The sequence below is a fragment of the Oryctolagus cuniculus genome, chromosome 2 (assembly GCF_964237555.1).
Source record: "Oryctolagus cuniculus chromosome 2, mOryCun1.1, whole genome shotgun sequence".
NCBI lineage: Eukaryota > Metazoa > Chordata > Mammalia > Lagomorpha > Leporidae > Oryctolagus > Oryctolagus cuniculus.
Window position 1 is genome coordinate 1,501,584 of NC_091433.1, and position 21,401 is coordinate 1,522,984.

The 21,401-nt window shown below is 66.0% G+C and overlaps 1 protein-coding gene across 5 annotated transcripts in view; it reads left to right on the plus strand.

The window, feature by feature from the left end:
- SH3BP2 (SH3 domain binding protein 2) overlaps positions 1 to 21,401 on the plus strand; it is a 30,552-nt gene continuing 9,151 nt past the window's right edge. The window contains exons 1-5 of one of the 5 annotated variants that reach the window (XM_051836703.2): positions 1 to 154; positions 18,702 to 18,841; positions 19,772 to 19,874; positions 20,898 to 21,015; positions 21,280 to 21,350. In XM_051836703.2, the coding sequence (XP_051692663.2) occupies positions 18,706 to 18,841; positions 19,772 to 19,874; positions 20,898 to 21,015; positions 21,280 to 21,350 (428 nt within the window). In that variant the 5' untranslated portion in view covers positions 1 to 154; positions 18,702 to 18,705. Of the gene's footprint in view, positions 155 to 5,117; positions 5,242 to 8,300; positions 8,493 to 13,534; positions 14,102 to 16,535; positions 16,690 to 18,701; positions 18,842 to 19,771; positions 19,875 to 20,897; positions 21,016 to 21,279; positions 21,351 to 21,401 lie in introns of those variants that run through there. The other 4 variants (XM_051836702.2, XM_070067978.1, XM_051836701.2 and 1 more) reach the window with 4 other exon arrangements.

Consider the following 21,401-nt stretch of genomic DNA (forward strand, 5'->3'; position numbering starts at 1 on the left):
GGAGGCGGGGCCTCGTTAGGAAGCGGGCGGGGACGGGCGGAGAGAGCTGGGGCAGGCCAGGAGCGAGGGGCTGGGCGCGCCAGGCTGGGCGGCGGAGCGGGCACCCGGCGCGGAGACACAGGCGGGCCCGCGGGCTGGGAGCCGACTCCGACGGGTGAGCCGCGGCGGCGGGGCGCGGCGCGGTTCCTGGGCCCCCGGGGTCGTCTCGGTGGCGGGCGGGGGTCGGCCTGGGCGCGACGGGCACCGCCTGAGCGAGCGTGCGGGGCGGGGCGGGGCGGAGGGCGTTCGGCCACCCCGCGGGCGACCCTTGCTGGGTGCCCCCCCCCCCCCCCCGGACACGACCCTCCCTACCCGGCCTCGGAGGGCTCCTGCGGGGAACCGGCTCTCTCCTCCCCCGGGAATCCGCGCTTTCTTCCCCCGCCTGTCCGGGTCCACGAAGGCGGGAGAGGAGCCACCTGTGGGCGCTGATTCACACTTAAGTGTGAGTGACTGACAGCCCCGCGGCTCTGGGAGAGGCCTGCGGAGAGGAGGGGTGGGGGGCTGGGGCTGCTCCTCTGCAGCTTCCGGCAGCTCCCTCCCACGGAGCCCCCGCCTCTCCGGGCGACTGTGCCTCTTGGCGCTCAACACTGGTGACAGCCGTGCCTCGGGGTCTGAAGTAGCCCTGGCCTTGTGAGGACCGTGGGTCCGTGGTGTGGACAGCACATATGTGATCTTGCAGGTTGTGCGCGTGGCCCGGCATGAAGGGACTCTGGAGATGTCACCTGTGCTGGGGCTAGAACTTGGGTCACAACAGCCTTGGGGCCAGGCTGGGAGCAGGACTCTGGGTCCTGGGTCTCTCACTATAGGTGGCTTACGTGACCCTTGCCCCCTGGCTCTGGCTCTGCTCCACACCCCTGCCTGTCCTTTACCCAGACAGCGCGGCCCGGGACCCTGCATCCCGTTCCTCTCCTGCAGAGCGGGGGCGCTGAAGGGGTGACAGCTCTGTCCAGCTCCCTTCCCTCCCTGGCTCTCTGCCTGCGGCTGGGCACACCCAGCCCAGTCCAGGAGCTGATGGGCAGGGCCATCGGGCAAGAGGGGTGCCGACAAGGGGCCTGGGCTTTCCAGGAAGGAGCCCAGGCCATTGGGGGTCAGGGAGGAGCCCGGCCAGGAGATGGCCTGGGACAGCGGGAGGGAGGGTGGGCTGCAGGCCTGTGGTGCCCTTCTTGTTGACAGGTTTGGAGGAAGTCAGGTGCTGGGTCAGTCCCAGCAGCTCCCCGTCCACATGGGTGTGCACACACACAGACTGATGGCCAGTGGGTCACAGAGGGACGGGGTGGGGACAGACTCAGGCTGGCTTCCTGGGTTCGCCGCCCATGCAGCTGAGCCTGCAGTGCCTCCGTGAGCGTAGTGAGCGCTCTGCCCCCTGCGGCTGGGAGTCCAGGGCTGCCGGGGACACGCGGACGGTGCTCAGTGGCCTTCAGCCCCTGTGGGTGCTTCCCCTGGCCCTCAGGGCTGTGTGCTGGCAGACAGTGGGCACCTCGAGGCCACCTCTACTTGGGGTAGAGGTGGGGACAAGGCCGGCCTGGGAAGGCCTGGGGCAAAGGGCAGGCTCCCAGGTTCCCGCCACCCCCACTGCTGTGCTGGGCAAAGACCTGACTATGAAGCGTGGCCAGTGGCTGGAGTCACCTGCAGACTTGGCCAGCACGGGCAGCCTGGGCAGAGGAGAGCAAGGGCAGGCTGGCTGAGGCGGGACTGCATCAGGGTCAGGAGTGCGGGCTTGTGTGGTCAAGAGCAGTGCTCTCTGCGTCCCAGGGGACAGCCAGGAAGACTGGGACAAAGGCTGGTGACAGATACCTGGGGGTGGGCAGAGAGAGGGCCCCAGGTGGGTGGCCCTTCCCCAGAAGGCCTCTTGAGCCCTCCAGTGGCCAGGCCTGGGCACCCCAGGACTGGGGACACTCCCACGGGCGGGCTGCCTGAGTCTCAGAGTCGCGGGGGGCGTTTTGGGCTCATTGCCTGGCCACCCTCCCTGGGGCACTGGAACCCTCGTGCTCACGGGAGAGCAGACAGCCTCATGTCCAGAGTGAGGCAGACGCTGCTCAGCCGTGGGCCAGGAGACCCCAGCCTCGGCTTCCTATCCTGTAAAACAGGGGCCACACCGCTGGGTCTGGCTCTGTGCCGGCTCCTGGCTGCGCTCCAGGGGTGACGTGAATGAAGTGTAAGCCCAGGCCGAGGGGTTGCTGGAGCCGTGGGTCGCACAGGGACTCAGGGCGAGGAAGCGCGTGGTCCTTGAGTCTTCGTGGGTTCCCAGGAGGGGATGAAAGTGCCCCCGCTGCGCCCTCTCTTTCCTTCTCCCCCAACGCTGAAACTTCCAGGAGCCCAGCCCTCCAGGCTGCCGGAGGAGCCAGCCCCCGCTGTCACCTGCCCCAGGTCACAGACCAGGCCGGATCTGCTGGTGACCCGCGGCCCTGGTCCCTGATGTGTACTTCACAGCCGGCTTGCGGGAAGAGTGTGGACCTGGCCACCCAGGGCGCTGTTTAGGGAGGTCCGTGGGGCCCTGAGGGGTTGGCAGGGCATCCCTGTGCTGTCCACACACAGCCCCCCCTGCAGCCAAGCCCAATTCCGAGAAGTGCCTCTGTTTCCTTGTGAATCAGATGTTTACCGCGTGCCCGCTGAGCCCAGGGCGGGGCGGCCACTGCCAAGCCTGACTGATCCAGCCAGGAGCCAGGTCCTTGCCCCAGGGCCTGCTGGACTAGCAGGCATCAGGTGCGGGAGGGCCCTGCTGGCTCTGCGTGCCAGGACCAGGGGGCTCCCCCATGGCCAGGGTGCTGCACCAGCCTCCGACCAGGGGCCGTGTGGGGCGGCACAGGGACCGGAGGGGCCTGCGGTCTGGCCTGGGGAGCATCCGTGTCCCCAGGCGTCAGCACCTTCCTGGGAGGTGGGATTGAGACAGGTCTTGCTCCCTGAGGAGCCCTGACTGTGGGCTTCACAGCGAGGAGCCCGCGGGGGCCGGAGTGTCTGGCCCTTCCCTGTGAGGTGTGCAGCCCTATTTTGGGAAGTTCCTCTCGCCTCAGTGGGGGGGTGTTGCAATTCGCCACCCAGGGCAGTCCCCACACCCTGGGCGGCCCTGCCCTGTGTCCTGAGCCAGGCAGGGGTCTGCTGAGCCCCCAGCTCTCACTGCTGACTGCTCCTAGCTGAGGCAGAAGGGGGTGGGGCCCATCTGGGTGCCTGGAACGCTGGGATGGGTCTAGGGAGCCCGGGACAGTGCCCACAGCCCTGGCCAGGGGGCTGGGCTTTTTGTCCCTGCCTCTGGGACAATGGGCACACCCCTGCATTAGGCTGCTGCCCTGGCCCCTGCTTCTCCCTGCGTGCTGATGGCCAGTGTACCTGGCCCGGGGCCAGGTCTGGGCCACAGGAGCGGACAGGCCCCGCAGGTGGGAGGGCAGGAACTGCGGGCAGGTGCTTGGCCTCCTTGCCACTGCCGCTCGCTCTCTCAGAAGGGACTTTTACTCAAGACGGCTGGCCGGCTGTCTGCTTCCTGCCTGGTTCTCCGGAGACCCTCCCCGGTCACACCCCACCCAGCACGGGGCCTGCCCAGGGAAAAGTGCGGTGCGCGTGGCCGCTGGGAGTAGGCTCCCGACCTGTGCTCAGCTTGTCAGTGAGCCTGGAGACAAACCCGCCGCCGCTCTCTTCCTGGACCTGGCACCTGCCCGGGTTGGCGGAGTTTCCAATCAGGCGGCAGCGGGTGGTGCTGAGGCCTCGCAGAAACTCTCTGTTTCCATCACGGCCCCCTCCCCCAGACCACCCCGCAGCAAGGACCCATCCGCTCCATGGATGGGGAGACAGAGGCTGCCACAAGCATGGGGGGTCCCTGTGGTCGCACCCCCAGCTGCGTTTTCCTCTCTCCGTGAGTGCTGGGGCCAGAGTTAGGGTCAACTTGCCAGCCACAGGGGCTCCTGGGTGCTGGGTCCCAACAAAGTCAGATTTCTCCGGTGGAGAAAGGCTGCCCTGGGCACTCCGGGGTGTGTATGGGAGGAGTAGGTGTGGGGAGTGCAGCCCTGTGCTGTCTTTGGAGACTCCTCGACTCCAGCGCCACCACACACACCCCCACCGCCCCACCCTGTTGGAGGCTGTGAAGGGAAGCCCCTCCCGGGGCGGGGGGGGGGGGGCTAGGGCCTGGCTCTGGCAGGCAGGTCAGCATGGGGTGGGCGTGACTTCCTGCAGCCATGCCCATCACGCGAACACGGGTGACGGTTGGTGACCCCAGGGTCAGGCTGTATGACTGTCCCTTACCTTCTCTGGGCACGATGAGGACAGGAAGTTGGATATGCGGGGCAGGGGTCCTGCCCAGCTGCCGGGGGGCACTGTTCGTGGTCCTGACCTACCAGGAACTGGACACGGCCCAGGGTCTCAGAGCTGGGCCCACTCAGTGGCCGCCCTTCCCCGTGGATCCCTCACCTACAGGGACCCCACCCCAACATTTGCTGCCTGGCACATGCCAGGGTTGGGGACCTTCCCCGACGGCTCCTCGGTGCACAGTGTGAGCTGCTGGGTTGGGGGCCTTGTGGACAGGAGTCCCCAACCCTCATTCCCCTCTAGGGCCAAGGTGGGGGGCTGGGTGCTGCTGCCTGGGGCCCTGGGGCGGCTTGCTGTAAGGGGTGGGGCACAGGGACTACCTCTGAGCCCCAGGCAATCCAGGGCCTGGCTTGGCTTCAGGAAGCTTTGCCACTTGGGGCAGACTCCCTGGGAGCATGTTCCTGTTCTCCGGAGGATGTGACCAGAAGGGCGAAGTGCAGCGGTCGGCGGTGCTGGCCATGCCTGCTCTGGGGACAGGAAGTTGCTAGGGAAGGAAGTGGGTTGAGCAAGGACCCCTCACCCCCCGCCTTGGGGGAGGCCCTGATGGGCCCTGCTCCAAACCCGGGTTTCCTGCCAGCCTGGCATTGAGGCAGCCGCTGGCCGTTTCAGGGCCTGGGAAGAGATGCGTTCTGCACCCAGCCAGGACTGCCCGGAGCGCCCTCAGCCTAGCCCTGGGTGTCAGTGGACGTGGCCCTGGCCCTTCCAAGGAGGGTGCGAAAGGGGCCATGGGAGGCACCCGTGGGCCTCCTGAGGATGGGAGCAGGCAGAGGGCCAGGCTGAGCAGCCGGGGAAGGGGCATGGGAGGGGCGGAGTCAGGGCTCGTCTGCTTTCGGAGTTCCTCTGGCATCGTCCTCCTGGAAGTGGCTCTGAAGCTCCAGCGAGGGGCTTGGGCGGGGCACAGAGAAGCAGGTCAGTGCAGGTGTGGACAGGGGACCCCTGTGGAGGGGCCCCTGGGGATGAGGGATAGGGGAGGGGCATTGGCCTAGTAGTCCCCAGTCACCCCCCCGCCCCCGGCAGCCCAAGTGCTCTTTGGCCAGTTTCCTGGCTGACAGTGGCGTGGCCCCGTGCCTGTCCTGAGGCTGTGCCACCTTCCCATCGCCTGCAGCCTGCCCTGCTGAGCTTCCTGAACCACCCCGTGGGGGCCCCCAGCCAGGGAGGCTGGCGCCCAGGAGCGCGCACCTGGGCCCTGCTGACCCCGGGAGTCTGAGATTGGCCAAGCATTAATGGGAGCGCTGTGACCACTGCCTGGGCCCAGGGGGCACTTTGCTGGCTCTGTGCCAGGGTGGGTGCAGCGAGGCTGGGCAGAGGGGAGAACCCAGGTTTTGGGGGCCAGGGACCCTGACTGGAGCCAGGCCTGGAGCACAATCCCCAGGGAGCACCATGCTGGGCTCTGGTGCCCCTGGGCACTGCCTGAGGGTCTGGTCTGGGGGCAGATCACTCGAGCTGCTCGTGGGCATTGGGGGGTCTTGGAGGCCCAAGCTGGGGCAGATGGCCGTGTGGGAGTCTGCTGTGAGACCGGCAGGAGGAGGTGCCCATGGGAAGCGCCCGGCAGGGCCCAGCGCTGACTCCTAGGGGGGAGGGGGCGGGGAGCTGGAGGCCTGGCCTTGGAAAGGGAGGGGTGGGAAGGAGGAGGCGGGGAGGCTCCCTCCTGCTCTGATGGCTGAGGACAGGGGCCAGAGTGCCCTGGGAGGGGCAGGGAGGCGGGGGGCCGGGCTCTTCCCGCCAGCCCCAGGCCCACTGCCAGACCCTTGTCCTCACTGGGCCTCTGAACAATGGCGCAGTGTGAGGGTGCCTGGGAACGTCCAGGTTGGCCTGGCCCCCTCTGGGCCCTGCGGAGGGGCGAGGACAGGAGCCAGCAGCCGTGACTCATCCCGTCCCCCAGCCAGGGCCTGGGGCTCTGGGATTCCCAGGCCAAGGAGGAACACACGGCTCTCAGTTCCCTAATCCTGGGCCGAGCCTGCTCGTCCTTCCTGCTGTGGTCCCCTCTCTCCTCGTCTCCTCCTGTGCTCCCTGTGGCCCCTTCCTCCTGGACCTGTCTGGTCCCTGTGCCCGTCGGCTCCCTGCCCACTGCAGCCCGGCCAGGGGACTGGCCTGTCACCTGTACCCCACTCTGCTGGCCTGGGGGTGACCCCAGGAGGAAGCTCGGGAGTGGGCCAGACCCACCCTAGACCTGAAACCTCCAGAGGCCAGCCTGCAACTTACTAAGAAGTAAAAAGTGACAAAAAGCAGAAGACAGTGGAGTAAAATAGACTCAAGGGGCAAAAATTAGTCGGTTACCTCGAACAGCAGAAAAATACATTTTCAAACAACTTAAAAATAAGGAAAAAATGGGCCAAGCAAGGGGTTAGGCTAAGATGCTGGTGTGGGCAGAGAGAGGGACAGCCATGCCAGTCTAGCCTGCGGCAGGGCAGCCAGAGGCCAAGCCAGGCCCGAGGCCCCTGTGGTGCGTGGGACGCCGGGACCACAGGCCTGGCGGCTGGGAGATGCTCTTGATGCCCGCTCTGAGCACCAGGCAGGTGTCAGGAGCCCTGGGTTTCACGGGTTCCAAGGGAGGACAGCAGGGCACAGACGTGACTGAAGCGGTAAGCAGAGGAGCAGGTCAGGGCCACCAGGTGCACAGGGACCTGTCCCGGGCGCAGCGACCGCCCTGCACCCCAGCACCCCACCTCTTCACGGGCCTCACGGCCTTGGCGTCCCCTTGCTCTGGTGCTGGACTCTGGGCCATCCAGGGAGCCCTCCACCTCCAGAGACCTGAGGCAGAGCCTTGTGAGCCCTGTGGCTTGGCCCTCAGGCTGAGAAATGGCTTGTGTGCAGTGCCCGGAGCGCAGGAGCCGAGCTGGGGTTGGAGCCAGGCACTTAGCTCAGGCAGGGCTGAGACCCCGTCTGCCTCCGCGAGGTTCTGCTGTGGACCCACATCTCCGTCGTGTCTGAAGGGGTGCTACTCTTTGACCTCAACCCCAGGGCCTTTGCACAAGCGGTTCTCAGTCTGAGGCGCTCTCAATGTAGTCCCTTTTGCGTGGTTAGTTCATGTGGAAGGCTGGTGCCGCCGCGCTGGCTGACGTGTCGCTGTGTCTGGGTGGAACGGATATCACAAGGATGTGAGTCAGAGGTGGCTGCCTCTCCAGCACACGGGGGCCCAGTCAGAGAGCAGCTTCGATCCTAGGGTGCAGAGTGGGGCGGCTGCCTGCAGGCGGCAGTGCCTGACGGCTCCAACACCCTGAGAAGTCGGGGTTGGGGGAGCACTGGGCAGGAGGAATGGGGTGAGGCTGCCCGTCTCCACCTTGACTCCAGCTGAGTAGGCCCGGCGGTGGGCTGCCGGTCACTCCCGGCCTCTCCTACTGAACCATGGCTCTGTCCACCCCAGCCAGGGTCACCAGGTGCACCTTTGCTCCATGGAGCCCGCTGCATGCAGCCTTGGCTCCGAGGCCCTGGCCAGCTGCTCCAGGGACGCCGCAGGCCTGGGCTTCTGCCTCTTTGTCAGAGCTTCTTCTGGGGTGGGCCCCAGACAGTGCCTCCCTCCCACCGAGGGAGCAGGCAGCACCCTCCTGTGACCTAGGAGTTTCCTGACCGACATCCTGACTCTGCTGGCATCAGCTTGAAGCGGGACCAAGCCCAGATCTCAGGGTAGGCCAGACCGGGGCCTCCGAGCCGTCTCAGCCTGGGCTCCCTTCCTGAGCCCCGCGTGGGAGGCCGGGCCGCCCTGCTGTCCCCAGGCTGCTGGGTTTTCTGCCCAGCGGGGGGCCAGCGTCCTTTTGAGATGAGCCTTAGAGTGGCTCCTCGCCCCCAGGAGCAAAGCCTGGCAGGAGTTGCCTGGGAGGGCCCCGCATGGCTGATTCTGGGGCTTCCAGTGGGGGCCCCCAGGCTGGAGTGTGGGCAAGGTGGCCCCAGGCTCCAGGTGCCACAGGCCATGCTGGCCGGGCGGCCGGGGTGGCAGCCTGCTCGGCTTCATGTTCTCATCAACAGGGCCGGACATCCACCAGGGCGGCGGGCGATGGAGAACTAACACACGCTGTACGTGGGCAGTGCCCAGGGCGCCCGCCACCCGGCCCTCCTGTCGTGAGAGCTGACCGTGGGCGGGAAGGCACCCCCAGCCTTCATGACCCTCATGCCTTGGCCTCAGCAAACGGGGAGTCTGTCCCTAGGATGCACCTGTGACACAGGTATCTGAGGAGGGTCTGGCCGGTGGTGGCCTCTGCTCCTGAGGGGCCGGCCTGTGTCCACCCCAGAACTGCCTTCGGGAGCCCTGCTGGGCCTGGTGGGTGGGCAGCAGGTGTGTGCTGAGGGAGCAGACTGGCGGGACCCAGGCAGCTGCCCTGTGGCCGCTGAGAAGAGGGGGACGTGGCAGGCTGGGTTTGGGGACGTCCAGCGGGGCTCGGCTTGGCTCTGCCTTCAGGGGAGTCCCCTTCCGGATGTCTCAGTAAAGGTCCCCAGTGGATCCCACCTGGCCACGGGCCTCTGGCTGCTGGGGGGTGAGCAGCGATGTTGGGCTGGCCCAGCCCCATGCTGACCACTGTCCTTGCCTTGTAGGCGTGGACATTGTGGCCGGGAGAAGTTACCATGGGAGCCAGGCCCCCACGTGGGCCCCCCTTATGCAGCCAGGGGTCTCCCTGTGATGAAGAAGTTGGGGTACTTGAGGCTACAGGGATGGGGAGGGAGGTGTCAAGCTACCGGGGTGTGGACAGAAGGTACCTGGTGCCTGCAGCATGCCCAGGATGGACACAGAGCTGACGTTGCGAGGTGGGCAGTAGCCAGAGGACAGGGCAGGCAGTGTGAGGGGCGCGGACAGCCTCTCTAAGGAGCTCTGCAGGTGGAGGTCCGCCCAGAGGCAGGTGGGGGTCCGGCCCAGAGGCAGGTGGGCCGGGAGGGGCCGTGGAGGGGCCGTGGAGGGGAGAGTGGGGCTGAGGACGTGGAGAAGGCGGCTCATGCCCAGACGCAGGGTCGGGTGGGATTCCGCTCCGGGGCTGCCCCAGGCCCACAAGAAAGAACGTTCTAGAGGCCAGACCCGCAGGGCATGATGGGAAAGCATGGCTGGGCTTTGAGCACAGGTGTTTTGATGTTCTGCTTGGCCTTTCCCCCTTTGTGACTGTGGAAACTTCATGACCAGGTGCCCCTGGAGCGGGTGTGTCTGCCACCAGCCAGGTGGTCCACTCCTGAGCTGTCGGCCTCACTCTTCAGATGAGGCAACTGAGGGTCAGAGTGTACCACCTAGTTAGAAAGAGGGGACGGAGCCAGGCCTGACACCGCGCCTGTGCTCTAGCCACTGAACCACCCTTCCCCCCTGTGCAGGGCCTGGTCCTCCAGTGCCCCGCTGACTACTGGGAAGGGCAGGAAGCCCCTTCAGGGGGGCTATGCAGGGCGGTGAGAGCCCACACAGCAGCACCCTAGAGCCATCGGAAGGCGGGAACTCGCCAGCGCTTGGGAGTTGTGTGGGCCCTGCATACCTCTGCTCCCGTGGCTCGAGGCAGGGCTCCAGGCGAGCAGGCGCCAACCTGCCTCGCCATCCCCACCCTGGCCTCCCCACAGCTGGCCACCGGCCTTGTCACCTCGTCCTGGGATCCCTGCCCTGGCATTTGGTGGTGGCGGCCCGCCCCTTGCTGGTGGCCTTGACTCTCAACCCCAGCCTGACCTTGACCCTGAGACAGCTCAGAGTGCTTGAGGGGACAGGCTCCAGGGATGAGGACACCCCTCGAGGGCCAGGCGTCCCAGGGCAGAAGCCCAGAGCCATGGCCATGGGGGCAGCTGTGCATGTGGGGCACTTTCTGTACTTCTTTCGCTTCCCTATGCCCTTGGACAGAGACTGACCGGGGACTGCCCCCTGCTTCCACCCTGGGCAGCTGTGTCTTCCGGACGTGCTGGCTGGCACTGACCCTCTGCCTCTCCGCAGGGCTGGCCGTAGCTTGTCTCACCCAGTGCAGAGCCTGGGCAGCTGTGTCCTCCGGACGCGCTGGCTGGCACTGACCCTCGGCCCAGCTCGTCTCACCCAGCAGAGCTGGGCACGCGTGCACCCCAGCTGCTGCACACCAGCTCTGTGCACGACTCTTCCTGAGGGTCGATTGGCTCTAGGTCACAGATTCTTCACTCTGCACTCTGGGGGATGGGCTAGGCACGCAGCCTCAGGGGTGAGCTTGACACTGAACCCGTCCGTCTGTCCATCTGTGCCGTGGGCTGGAGTCGCAGCTGGGTTCTGGGATGCAGTGGGAGCTGGGTGGTGGCGAGTACTGGGAGCACGCAGGGTGCTGGTGCCCTTGGCTTGGAGGTTTCCTCAGGGGTCAAGGTCTGAGGCGGGTCCCTCTTCAAGGCATGCAGGCCCCGGAATAGGGCAAGGTGGTCCCGCAGGACAGACCCTGAGTAGGGGCCCAAAGCAGGGAGTCAGGGCTCCCCTGACCAGAGAAGTGGCCTCTGCTCTGTGTGGAAATGCTGGCCTGCCGAGGAAGGGGCCTGGGGTAACCAAGAGGCCAGCAGGTCTGGTGGGTGTGGCCAGGTGTGGCCAGGTGTGGTGGAGCCTATGCAGGAGCTGGGGTGGGGGTGAGGGTGAGCCCTGGCCAGCACCAGCTGGACACAGCCTCACAGGGAGCTGGGATCAGGCTGTGACTCTTGAGGACAGGATGTGGGTGAGTCCCTGATGGACTCGTGTCCTGGGCTTGTCCGTCCGTCCACACACGGGGTGAGCGGAAACACACAGGAAGTCACTGGCTCACGGCTGCGGCCGGACGTGCCGAGTCCAGGTGCCAGCAGGGCAGGATCCTACACGGGGTCCTCCTGCTTCCCTCAGCTGCCCTGGCTGCGGCCACACAGCCTTCCCCAGTGTGTGCCTTCTCTCCGCGATAGGTGTTTGTCTGCACTGGTGCCCGTCCAGCTAATCCGGATGAGCCTCTCCACCTAAGCCTTTTTCCAAGTAAGGTTGTGTTCACGGGCTCTGCGGCTTAGGACGTGGGCATGGCTTAGGGAGTTGGCACCATCCCACTCTCCATACTGTGTGACCCTGGGAAAAGCCCTGTCCGCTAGGCACCCACCCCCCCCCCCCACCCCCGGCTGGAGTGCCTAGGACCAAGTTCCTGGGAAAATCCTCAAAGGAGACGGAATGAGGCTGAGAGGGGAGTAGGCTCCTGGTCACCCCGGCCCTGTGGGAGGAGTGTACTCCGAGAGTTGAGAGCTTCCCCAGTGGGGGTGCCCCACCCATCGCTGGGCTCAGCATCCCTCCCCCAAGCCCCACAGCCCCTCTCTGGCACATTCAGTGCCTGAATTGGTCCTGAGGTGGACTGGGCATGGTGGCCCTGGGTCCCCATGCCATTGGTCCCTGGCGTCGGCCCAGTGGGTGCCCCCTCTCTGAACCTCGTTCTCATCAGCCCCGTGCCAGTGAGGACAGCACCAGTCTGGGCTGTGAGCGCCAGCTGAGGTGGGCAGGCGCCGGGAGGCTGACGGTGCCAGGGCGGGGCCGGGGTCACCGCTGGCATCTGCCTTCCTCCAGAGGAGGCTCAGGTCCTCCTAGGACCCACAGGGAAAGCACTCCCCACTGGTCAGCCTGCCTACCCTGGGAAGAGCCTGCCTGTGGCGTCGTGGGAGAGCCCCAAGCCTGGCAGTTTAAGCCACCACCGGCACAAGGCTGTGAGGGCTGGGGAGAGACGGGGGCTGCCAGCCACCTCTGCCTGCCTGGGTGGGATGCGGTCAGGTCGTGGAGGTCCTGTTACGGGGAGGGGGTCTGAACGGCCTCTGTTTTCGGGAGTGAACGCGTCCGTGGGGGTGGAAGGCTGCCTCGGTAGATGGGAGGGGCTGGGAGGAACCGAGGTGCAGACAGAAGGGGCCAGTGTGGCCCTGCCCCTCGAGGACCACTCTGTGCAGCCTGCTTCTCTGCTCTGGGCATCTCTGTGCTGGACGGGGGGTGGCGGGCCTGGGTCTGCCTCCTGCCTTGACCTCGGGACTCCTTCCCGTCCTCTGGCTGCCAAGGGTGGCCGTTCCTGGAGAGAGCGTAGGCTGCCCGGCTCCAGTCACCGGATGTGCACCGTGGCCTGTGTGCTCGTCCCCACCTGGGAGTGGTGGCCCTGAGCCCCTCCCCTGTTCAGCAGACTTCTCAGTTAAACCTGGGCCCAGGCCTCCCCTTATCCAGCAGCCCAGGGCCTGTCCCCTCTGGGTTCCACAGCATCTTAATGTTCCTACCCATTAAAAAAAAAAAAAAAACTTTCATTTTATTTGAAAAGCAGAGAACAGAGGGAGAGAAATATAGAGCGAGATTTTTCCCAATGCCTACAATAGCCTGGGCTGAGCCAGGCCAAAACCAGGAGCCAGAAACTCCATGCAGGTCCCCCTGGGTGGGCAGGGATTGAGTCTGCAGCCGTCTCCTGGTGCTCATCAGCAGGAGGCTGGAATCAGGAGCAGGCCTGGACTAAACCCTGCAACCCTGCTAGGATGCCGGTGCCCACCACCGTGCCACCTGCGCATGCCGCCTGGCTGACCTGGCCCGGGGCTGCTCCTGCTGTTTGATGTCACCCCTGCCACTAAGGGGAAGCAGACCGGGAAGAGTTGCCCCCTGACCCTCCCCGGCTGCTGTCTGTCTGTCTGAGGTCAGCTTTCTGCTCCCTTGGCCCCTGAGGGCACTGAGGCTGCGACAGGTCGGGGAGAGGCCAGAGTTGTTGTGCCCACCCTAAGAGTTCAGGCTCCTCACCCTCCAGGAGACAGTGGGGGAATCTGGGGCCCAGAACAGCCCCCAGGCAGCAAGTCCGGGGCTCCTAAGCCTGGGCGCCCTGACATGCAGGCCTGTGGCTCTTTCGGCGGGGAGGGGCGGGGAGGGGAGTAGAGGGATGAGGGAGAGAATAGTGTCCAGGCCCATTGGAGCCAGAGCCGCAGGCAGAGGTGGGAGTGTGGATCTGGGGACCATGCCTGGTGAAACCTGGGGAGCAAGATGAGGCCCCCACACAGCTCCAGGTCCCTGTCACCCCCAAATCCTGCCGTGAGGGGGTCCCAGCCCCAGAGAGCTCCTTTTTCCAGCTGCTCCAAGGCTTCCATTTCCCTGGGAGAGCCCTGACTTTGAGAATCGGGGCCGTCTGTGCAGGGAGGGGCTCAGCACCCAGCTTCTGGGCTGGGGGCCCTGGGGAGGGAGGGTTCTGAGCAGGACTTCGGGCAGGGGCTGGGGTGGGGTGGTTTGTATGAAAAGGGTCCATGGGAGGGTGATTTCGAATCGCCTGGACTTGGCCTGTCCCTAGCCGCCTGGGGCCAGAGGCACACCACTCTGTTGGGGCAGGGTCTGCTCTGGTGGGTGGTGCTGGGGCAGCGAGCACCCTGTGTGGGTGTCAGCATTGGCTTTGCCTTGAGGTTTGCTGCAGAGCTGGCCAAGTACTCAGCGGCAGCCACAGGGGGCACCAGCAGGGAGTTTCCTCCCAGGGGACCCAGCCGGCTTTGCACTTGAGTGCCATGGTCTGTGACCACATTGAGGGGCGGGAGCCATGGTGGTTGGGGGCTCAAACCCACAGGCCGGGTAGCGCTGACGCGGCTTCCAGGCTCTCGCAAGGTGGAAGGCAGGAAGTGCTGGCCCAGGGAGCCAGCAACCGGAAGTCTCGGACAGGGAGGAAGCCCTGGCGCCACAGGCCCCACTTGCAGAGAGAGTGAGCTGCGGACGCCACGAGCCGAGCAGCAGGTCGGGCAGCCGGGGCCTCAGGGCTCACATGCTGGGGAAGTGCGGACCACAGCTCTGCCCGGCTGCCCGGAGCCCCAGGACCCCTGCCCCCAGCAGGTCACCAGGCAGGAGGAGAGCCATGTGCTGGGTCAGTGGTGTCAGGTCAGTGGGGTGGCCTCACAACTGGGGGCTTGGGAGGCTGTGGTAGCCTGGCACCTGCAGAATGGGGCGGGGGGGGGCATGTGGGAGCCACAGCCCCCGTCAGGGCTGGCAGTGTGGCCCGTGGGACCAGGGCCACAGAGGCGGCCGGCTGCTGGGACTCTCCTGCCCCTGCCCTGTCACAGGGAGCATAGCCCCCGGCAGGGAGGAGGCAGGGGCATCCCCTGCACCCTGCCTGGGATGGCCTTGATGTCTGGGTCCTGTGTGCATACGCACTGTGTGTGTGTGTGTGTCCACGTGGCCTGCCCGCATGTGGAGAGGAGGACCCCCAGGCGGTGTGCCCTCCCCTGGCTGACAGTGGGCTCTCTGGCCTGGCTGGCCACTGGGCCTTTGTTGGAAGCTTTCGGTTTTGATTCTCATGCAGAGACATGTTCTGGGAAGAGGAAGGAAGGGAGGGGAAACTGAAAGGGAACAAATGCGCCACGGTGAGGCCGCGCAGCCGAGGGGCTCCGTGGTGGGAAACCCCCACCGCTGAGCGCCGCACCCACCGTGTGCCCACGGAGGGAGGCTGGGCAGAGGCCGTGCGTGCTCCCTCGTTTGCTGACTATGTGACTCGGGCACGGGACTCATCTCCTTTGCCCCTTGGCGTCTTCCTTGGCAACGTGGGGGTGGCTCTGCTTTGAGTTGTTGGGATGGTGGCCTGGGGTGGCCCAGAGAAGCACGGAGCCTGGCCCGTGGTGAGCGCCCTGGGTGCTTGGTCAAGTCCTGGGCTGGGGTGTAGAACCGGGTGAAGCAGGGTGCCCGGGCAGGGCCCTGTGTGACTTCACGAGCTTCCCGGTAGAGGGAGGGCTGTGGCTGGTGAGCAGGGTTCCGACCCGTGCCACGCGGCCGGCCCAGCACGCTGGGATCATCCTGTGCAGGCCGTGTGTGTGAGTACACGAAGGCTTCCTGTGCATAAGGACACGTGTGTGAACGAGTGCTTGCCTGTGACTGACAGCTTGCATGTGCACCAGCGTGTGAATGAGCACTGGGGGAACCTGGTCTCCCTGTGGGCTGGGACCGCCAGCCCCAACCCGCCTTGCACCTCCACGAACAGGGCCGGCCTGGTCACCACTAACAGAAAGTCTCCGGTGCTGTGGTCACCTGCTTCCTGACCGCGGCTGAGGCCGTGTCTGCAGGAGCCCAGCCCTTCACAGCCTCCATTTCACTCTCATGCACAGGCTCATGCCTGAGCACACGCCGGCTCACACGTGCACACCCATGGGCGTGTGTCTGCAACGTGAGCTGGGCGTGCAGAGCCACAGCTCAGAGCTGTGCAGGGAAGGACCACACGTCTCTGGGCCCCCGGGGGTCCCCCGGGCAGGGGGAGCCACAGAGCCTGCACTTCCTGAGCTTGATGGGGTGAGCAGATTTCACCTGTGTGCTCGGAAGCTCAGGCCGGAGGGAAGGGAGGAGGTGAGCGCAGGAGCAGACACCTGGGCGGTGCCTCCCAGGTGCCCACCTTCCCTAGCGTGCACACACACACACGTGCACGTGCACGAGCTCAAATGCATAGCCAGACGTGTCCCCACGGGCCACATACGTTCTGGAAGGGCTCCCTGCAGTCACCCATCAGCTCTGGCCACCTGATGCTGACCCAGGTGCAAGGATGACTGGCGAAAGTGGGTCCAGAGCCTGCTGCCAGCTCACCGGGGGCCTCGGAGCCCTGTGGGAGGGGCTGTGCTGCTCTTTCCTCCTCTTCTGTGTTCTGGAAGCGTCTGGGAAGGGTTGTTCCTTTGAGTGGACTGGAGGGACTGAGTGTGGTCACTCGGAGCTGCAAGCAGTGGACACTGTGTCACTGAGGCCTGCAGGAAGATGCAGGTGGATTTGGGGCACGTCTGGCGCAGACACACAGGAGGTGGGGGCAGGTGGGGAGCCTGTGAGACAAGTCCAGGGGGGTGGACAGGAAGGGCAGGAGGTCAGGGGGAGGCCGGAACACTTAGGTCAGTGCAGTGTGGGGGGCTTGGGTGCCTGTTGAAGGAGTGCTGGGTGGACAGGACGGAGGGGTGCAGCTCAAGGCAGCTGGACCTAGGGCACAGTGGCTGGAAGAAGGCGGTGGAGAGGGGTGGGTGTGGGGCCCGGCCGTGGGAGGCTGCAGGCAGAGAGAAGAGTGAGGCAGGGGGCCCTCAGCCAGAACTCCGATCAACCCCACCCCAGCCCATTCTACAGAGGTGCAAACCGAGAAGGCGCGGGCGTGGCCTCGCCGAGTTGGGGCTGGGCGCCCGGCTACACGTGCAGACCCAGGCCTCCTTAGCCTCACACCCACCACCCTCGGGTGGCCGCTGGGGAGCCCGAAGCCCGGACCCGCGACCCGCGAGGGGGTGACGCGGCGGAGGGGCGGGGCCGCGTCCCTCACCTGCCCACTGGCCCGCCCGCGAGGGGCGGAGCCGGCACGGCCCAGCTTGGGGCGCGGCGGGCATGGCGGGCGCGGGTCAGCGGCCGCGGAGCTGGGGCCGGCAGGAGGCAGGCGCGGGGGCCGAGGCGGGGCGGTGTCGGTGCGCGCAGGGGCGGGCTGCCGCCCGGAGACCGGCCGTGCCTGCCGCGTGGACGCCGTGAGTACCGAGCGCAGACCCGAGCTCCTGGACGCGGGGCCCCGGCCCGCGCGGTTCCCTCGGAAACAAAGACGGGCGTGGGCCGGTCCCGGCCGGGGTCTGTCCGGCTGCGGAGGGTGGGCGTGGGCACGGGGCACCCTCTCCCCACTGCCGGGCTTTGTCGGCGGCGTGGCGGCGAAGGCATTGGCCGCGTCTTTGTTCCGCTCGTCCCCCACCTCCCCGCGGGCGGAATTGGCCTCTTGGGCAGACAGGACCGTGGGGGCAGCGGATGACCCAGGCCGAGGCGACTTCCCTCTCAGTTTGGTGGAGCTGCCAGTGGCGCCGAGCAGACAGTGGCTTTGTAAATGTGTGTTTTGGGGTTGGAGCTGTAGTGGCTGGAGACTCACCCGGCCCCGCCTCTGGGCTGGGTCTGACCCTCATTGCCTCACTAAAGGGCTCAGCAGGACCCTGGACACCCGCCTGCTCCACCGGGGCCCCAGAAAGACCTGCCAGGGTAGGGAGGGGCAGGCAGGGACGGTGTGTGTGTGAAGACTCTGACTGGGCACTGGGGATCTTGCAAGAGAGGGAATTTGTCATCTGGGTCCTTGCGGGACAAGCAGGAGCATTGCATGTGGCAGGGGTGCGGTTCGTTGTAGGCAGAGACTGGGAGTGTAACACAGCCTGGTGGGCGTGGGCCAGGCCAGCTGGAGTAGGGGCCGGTGCTGTGGCACAGCTGGTTAAGCCCCAGCCTGCAGCGCCGGCATCGCATGTGGGCACTGGCTGCTCCACTTCCGATCCAGTTCCTTGCTAATGCGCCTGGGAAAGCAGTGCAAGATGGCCCACTGCACCCGCGTGGGGGCCCCAGAAGAAGCTCCTGGCTCCTGGCTTCAATCTGGCCCAGCCCCGGTCGTTGTGGCCATCTGGGGAGTGAACCAGTGGATGGAAGACCTCTCTCTGTCTCTCCTTCTCTCTCTGTAACTCCGGCTTTCAAATAAATAAAATAAATCTTAAAAGGTGGGGGGGAGTTAGGGTAGGGGTGGAGCCAGTGCCGGGGCCTGAGTCACCCCCAAGGCAGTCTGGTGTCCCCACTGTGAGTGTACACTGTGTGGGTCCCTGCTGGGTGGCAAGCAGGGCAGGTGAGTGATGTGCAGGCAGACAGGGTGGACACCACCCACCCCTGACTGTGGCTGTCACCGCCACTGCTGACGAGGGTGTGCTGTGGGCTATAGGGTGGACACCACCCACCCCTGACCGTGGCTGTCACGGCCACTGCTGATGAGGGTGTCTGTGGGCTGACAGGGTGGACACCACCCACCCCTGACTGTGGCTGTCACGGCCACTGCTGACAAGGGTGTGCTGTGGGCTGACAGGGTGGACACCACCCACCCCTGACCGTGGCTGTCACGGCCACTGCTGACGAGGGTGTCTGTGGGCTATAGGGTGGACACCACCCACCCCTGACCGTGGCTGTCACGGCCACTGCTGACGAGGGTGTGCTGTGGGCCAGGCAGGAGACCCAGTTGTTTGACTTAGGATCTCTTGGTTACCAGCTTACCTGCTGCATGGGCCTGGGGCCTCCGAGCTGGTGGAGACGGTGCCCAGAGCCTACCCCGGCACCTGTACCTCTTTTAACTCCCTCCTTTGGGTTATTCCCTGACTCCAGGGAGCCCCTCCCTCCTTCCTGGGGAGGGCAGCGTCCATTATGGGCTCACCTGGTGCTGGGGTGGTTATGGCCCAAGACCTGACTTAGCTGTGTTCATCCGTCACTGTCCTCCAGCCCCCGTGGGTCCCTGCACTCAGCAGGTGCGCTGAATGAGCCAGGAACAACAGGGCCGTGGGCCTCCGGCCTGGGCACCAGGCGTGTGGTCAAGTAGAGCAGAGGCTGACCAGGTGGACCCGGCGCCCCTGCAATTCCCTGGGGTCCCACTTAGAAGCGAGGGCCTTCAGGACAGGGGTTCCCTCGCTGCCTTACCCTCCCTGCTGCCTCTCCCCCAGGTGAGCCACCTGGCTGAGCTGTGTCCCTTCTGTTACAGCTTCATGGAGGCTGAGGAGACGCACTGGCCCGTCCCCATGAAGGCCATTGGCGCCCAGAACCTGCTAACCATGCCTGGGGGCGTGGCTAAAGCCGGCTACCTGCACAAGAAGGGCGGAACGCAGTTGCAGCTGCTCAAATGTGAGTGCCCCGGGGGCAGCCTCTGCCTCCCCAGGTTCTGTGCTGCCGGAGTTCTGCTGGGCCAAGACGCGGCCACCTGGGGTCAGCCTCCCTAGGCCCCGGCACTGTGGCGGGGCCCGGGGGTGTCGCTGGGCCAAGAGAGGTCGGTGGGCATTTGGTGCACAGTGCTGGCCGAGGGAGCTCGGCTGGTGCAGCTCTGTGTGCTACTGCTGGTGCCACACTCACTCACGTGTGGGTTCTCAGTGAGTTTGTTGGTCACTCGGGCCACTTGAACCATCTGCCGAGCCAAAACCTAGCTGGACACTAAACTCCGGAGCTATGCAGGACTCAGGCAGTGGCCCAGGACCCCAGGCTGGATGGGGAGGAAGCCCCCAGGCCCGGGAGATGTCCAAGTGTGGAGACCCGAAAGCAAAGAGCATCCGGGCCTTTGTGCCAGCAGCGCCCTCGCCAGGACACCTTGGTTGAGATGCCCCAAGCTAGACTTGGTTTCTGTGTGGGCGCTGATTGAGGTGGTTTTGTCTTGGCCCAGGGAGCGTCCAAGGAGGGGCTGTAGCTGACCTGTCCCCAGGCCTGAGAGGGGCTGCTGGAGGCTGGACAGTGGATTTGGGGGTTCTCAGGGCAGCTCCACCCCTATGGCTCTCATCAGCCACTCCCTGGGCCCCTGAGCCCTCCTCCGCCCTCTCTCCCAGCCCTGGGTGGAGGGAGCCAGGGCAGCCCCACCCAGCCTGTTCTCTTAGGTGGTCTGGCCTGCCCTGGGGCGGTGCCTGGCACACCCGTTGTCCCTGTGTGGCCCCCGGGGCACCCTGGAGAGACAGCAGCAGGCTGGCTTAGCTGCCTGCTCCTCTCTTCCATGGAAGCCCAGTTCCAGGACGCCCAGAGTGTCTGGGGAGGGTCCCGGCGGCTCACCCCACCCCTGCCACGCCCCCACAGGGCCTCTGCGCTTTGTCATCATCCATAAGCGATGCATCTACTACTTCAAGAGCAGCACCTCGGCCTCCCCGCAGGGCGCCTTCTCCCTCAGCGGCTACAACCGGTGAGTGCCCAGCGCCCGTCCTGCCTAGCGCCAGCCAGTTCTCCGCCCAGGCTGCCTGACAGTGCCGGACTGGGCCCAGGGGAAGTCCAGGCTCGCCCCCAGACAGCCGCCCCTTGCGTGCTGGGGCCAACACCCTGCCTCCCGCGTGCTAGGGATAGGGCCCCATCCAGCAGGTGTCCTGAGCCTGCCCTCAAGGGGCCTCTGGAACAATGGGCAGGTGTGCCCTGGGCCCGAGCTCTGTGGGAGGGAGAGGGCGTGCTGCACTGATAGCCCTGTTCCCTGCCTGGGTCCACCCTGGCCTTGGGGGCGGGCAGATCAGGGTTTGAGTGCTGGCCCCTCAGCGCCAGTACTGGGGCTGTGCTCAGCCCTGCACTCTGACCTCTTTCCTGCCTCAGAGGTACCTAGTATCACGTGGCATCAGTGACATAGCCAGGACTCCCAGGGAGTTACCCCGGTCCAGAGCCAGGCCCTCAGGCTGACCTCAGACCCTGGTTGGGTCAGTGAGGGGTCTCCAGGGCCCTGTGGGCAGCAGGCAGGCACTCAGGTGCCCTTGGGAGGGTCATTTCCTTTCCCCAGACACACTGCCCTCTAGCCTGCGGCGAGTGCTAACCAAGCTGTGAGCGCCGAGCCCAGGGGCAGGTGCAGCCATGCCCTGGAGAATTGCCCAGCCCCGTGACGGGCCAGATGAGCACAGCCACCCTGGTACCCCGCTGGCAGGGGCTGCACTGGGCTGTGAGGGCCCCCACAGATGGGCCAGGGCCGAAGCAGGGCAGAGGTGGTATAGGCGGGCAGAAGGGGTGAGCCCTGCACACTGCCCCCAGTGGCTTCAGTCCACTCCCCACACTCACCCTCACTCTTCTGTCTGCCCCTTAGTCTGGGGCGTCGGCAGGCAGGGACCGTCCAGCTCTGTCCGTGTCCCTTGGGGCACGGTGCTGGGTGCCGAGATCCATCGGGCATGGGGGCGGTGGCGAGGCTGTCCCTGTGGGTGTGGAGCAGGTGGCGACCTGTGCCCTGTGCCCTCAGGGTGATGCGGGCAGCCGAGGAGACGACATCCAACAACGTCTTCCCTTTCAAGATTGTGCACATCAGTAAGAAACACCGCACATGGTTCTTCTCGGCCTCGTCTGAGGATGAGCGCAAGGTGATTGGAGTCCCAGGGCCGACAAGTGCCCGCTGGGGCTGCGTGGTGGGGGCTCACTCGTTCCAGGACTCTGGCCACCCGTCAGCCATGGCAGGGCCTTGTCACGGCCCCAAGACGAAGTGTCTGGGCCACACAGGCTGGGCGGTCATCTCCCCTGACCTTGCCGGCTCACCATACAGACGCTGGGCTGGGAGGAGAGGAGGGCGCGGGAGAGGCCCTGCTCTGGGCAGCACCACGCCCACCACAGCCCTGGCTGCCCCACAGAGCTGGATGGCCTTGCTGCGCAGGGAGATCGGGCACTTCCATGAGAAGAAGGAGCTGCCCCTGGACACCAGGTAGGTGAGGGTGTGTCCGCCTGCCAGCTCCTGGGGGCTTGGCCCAGATCC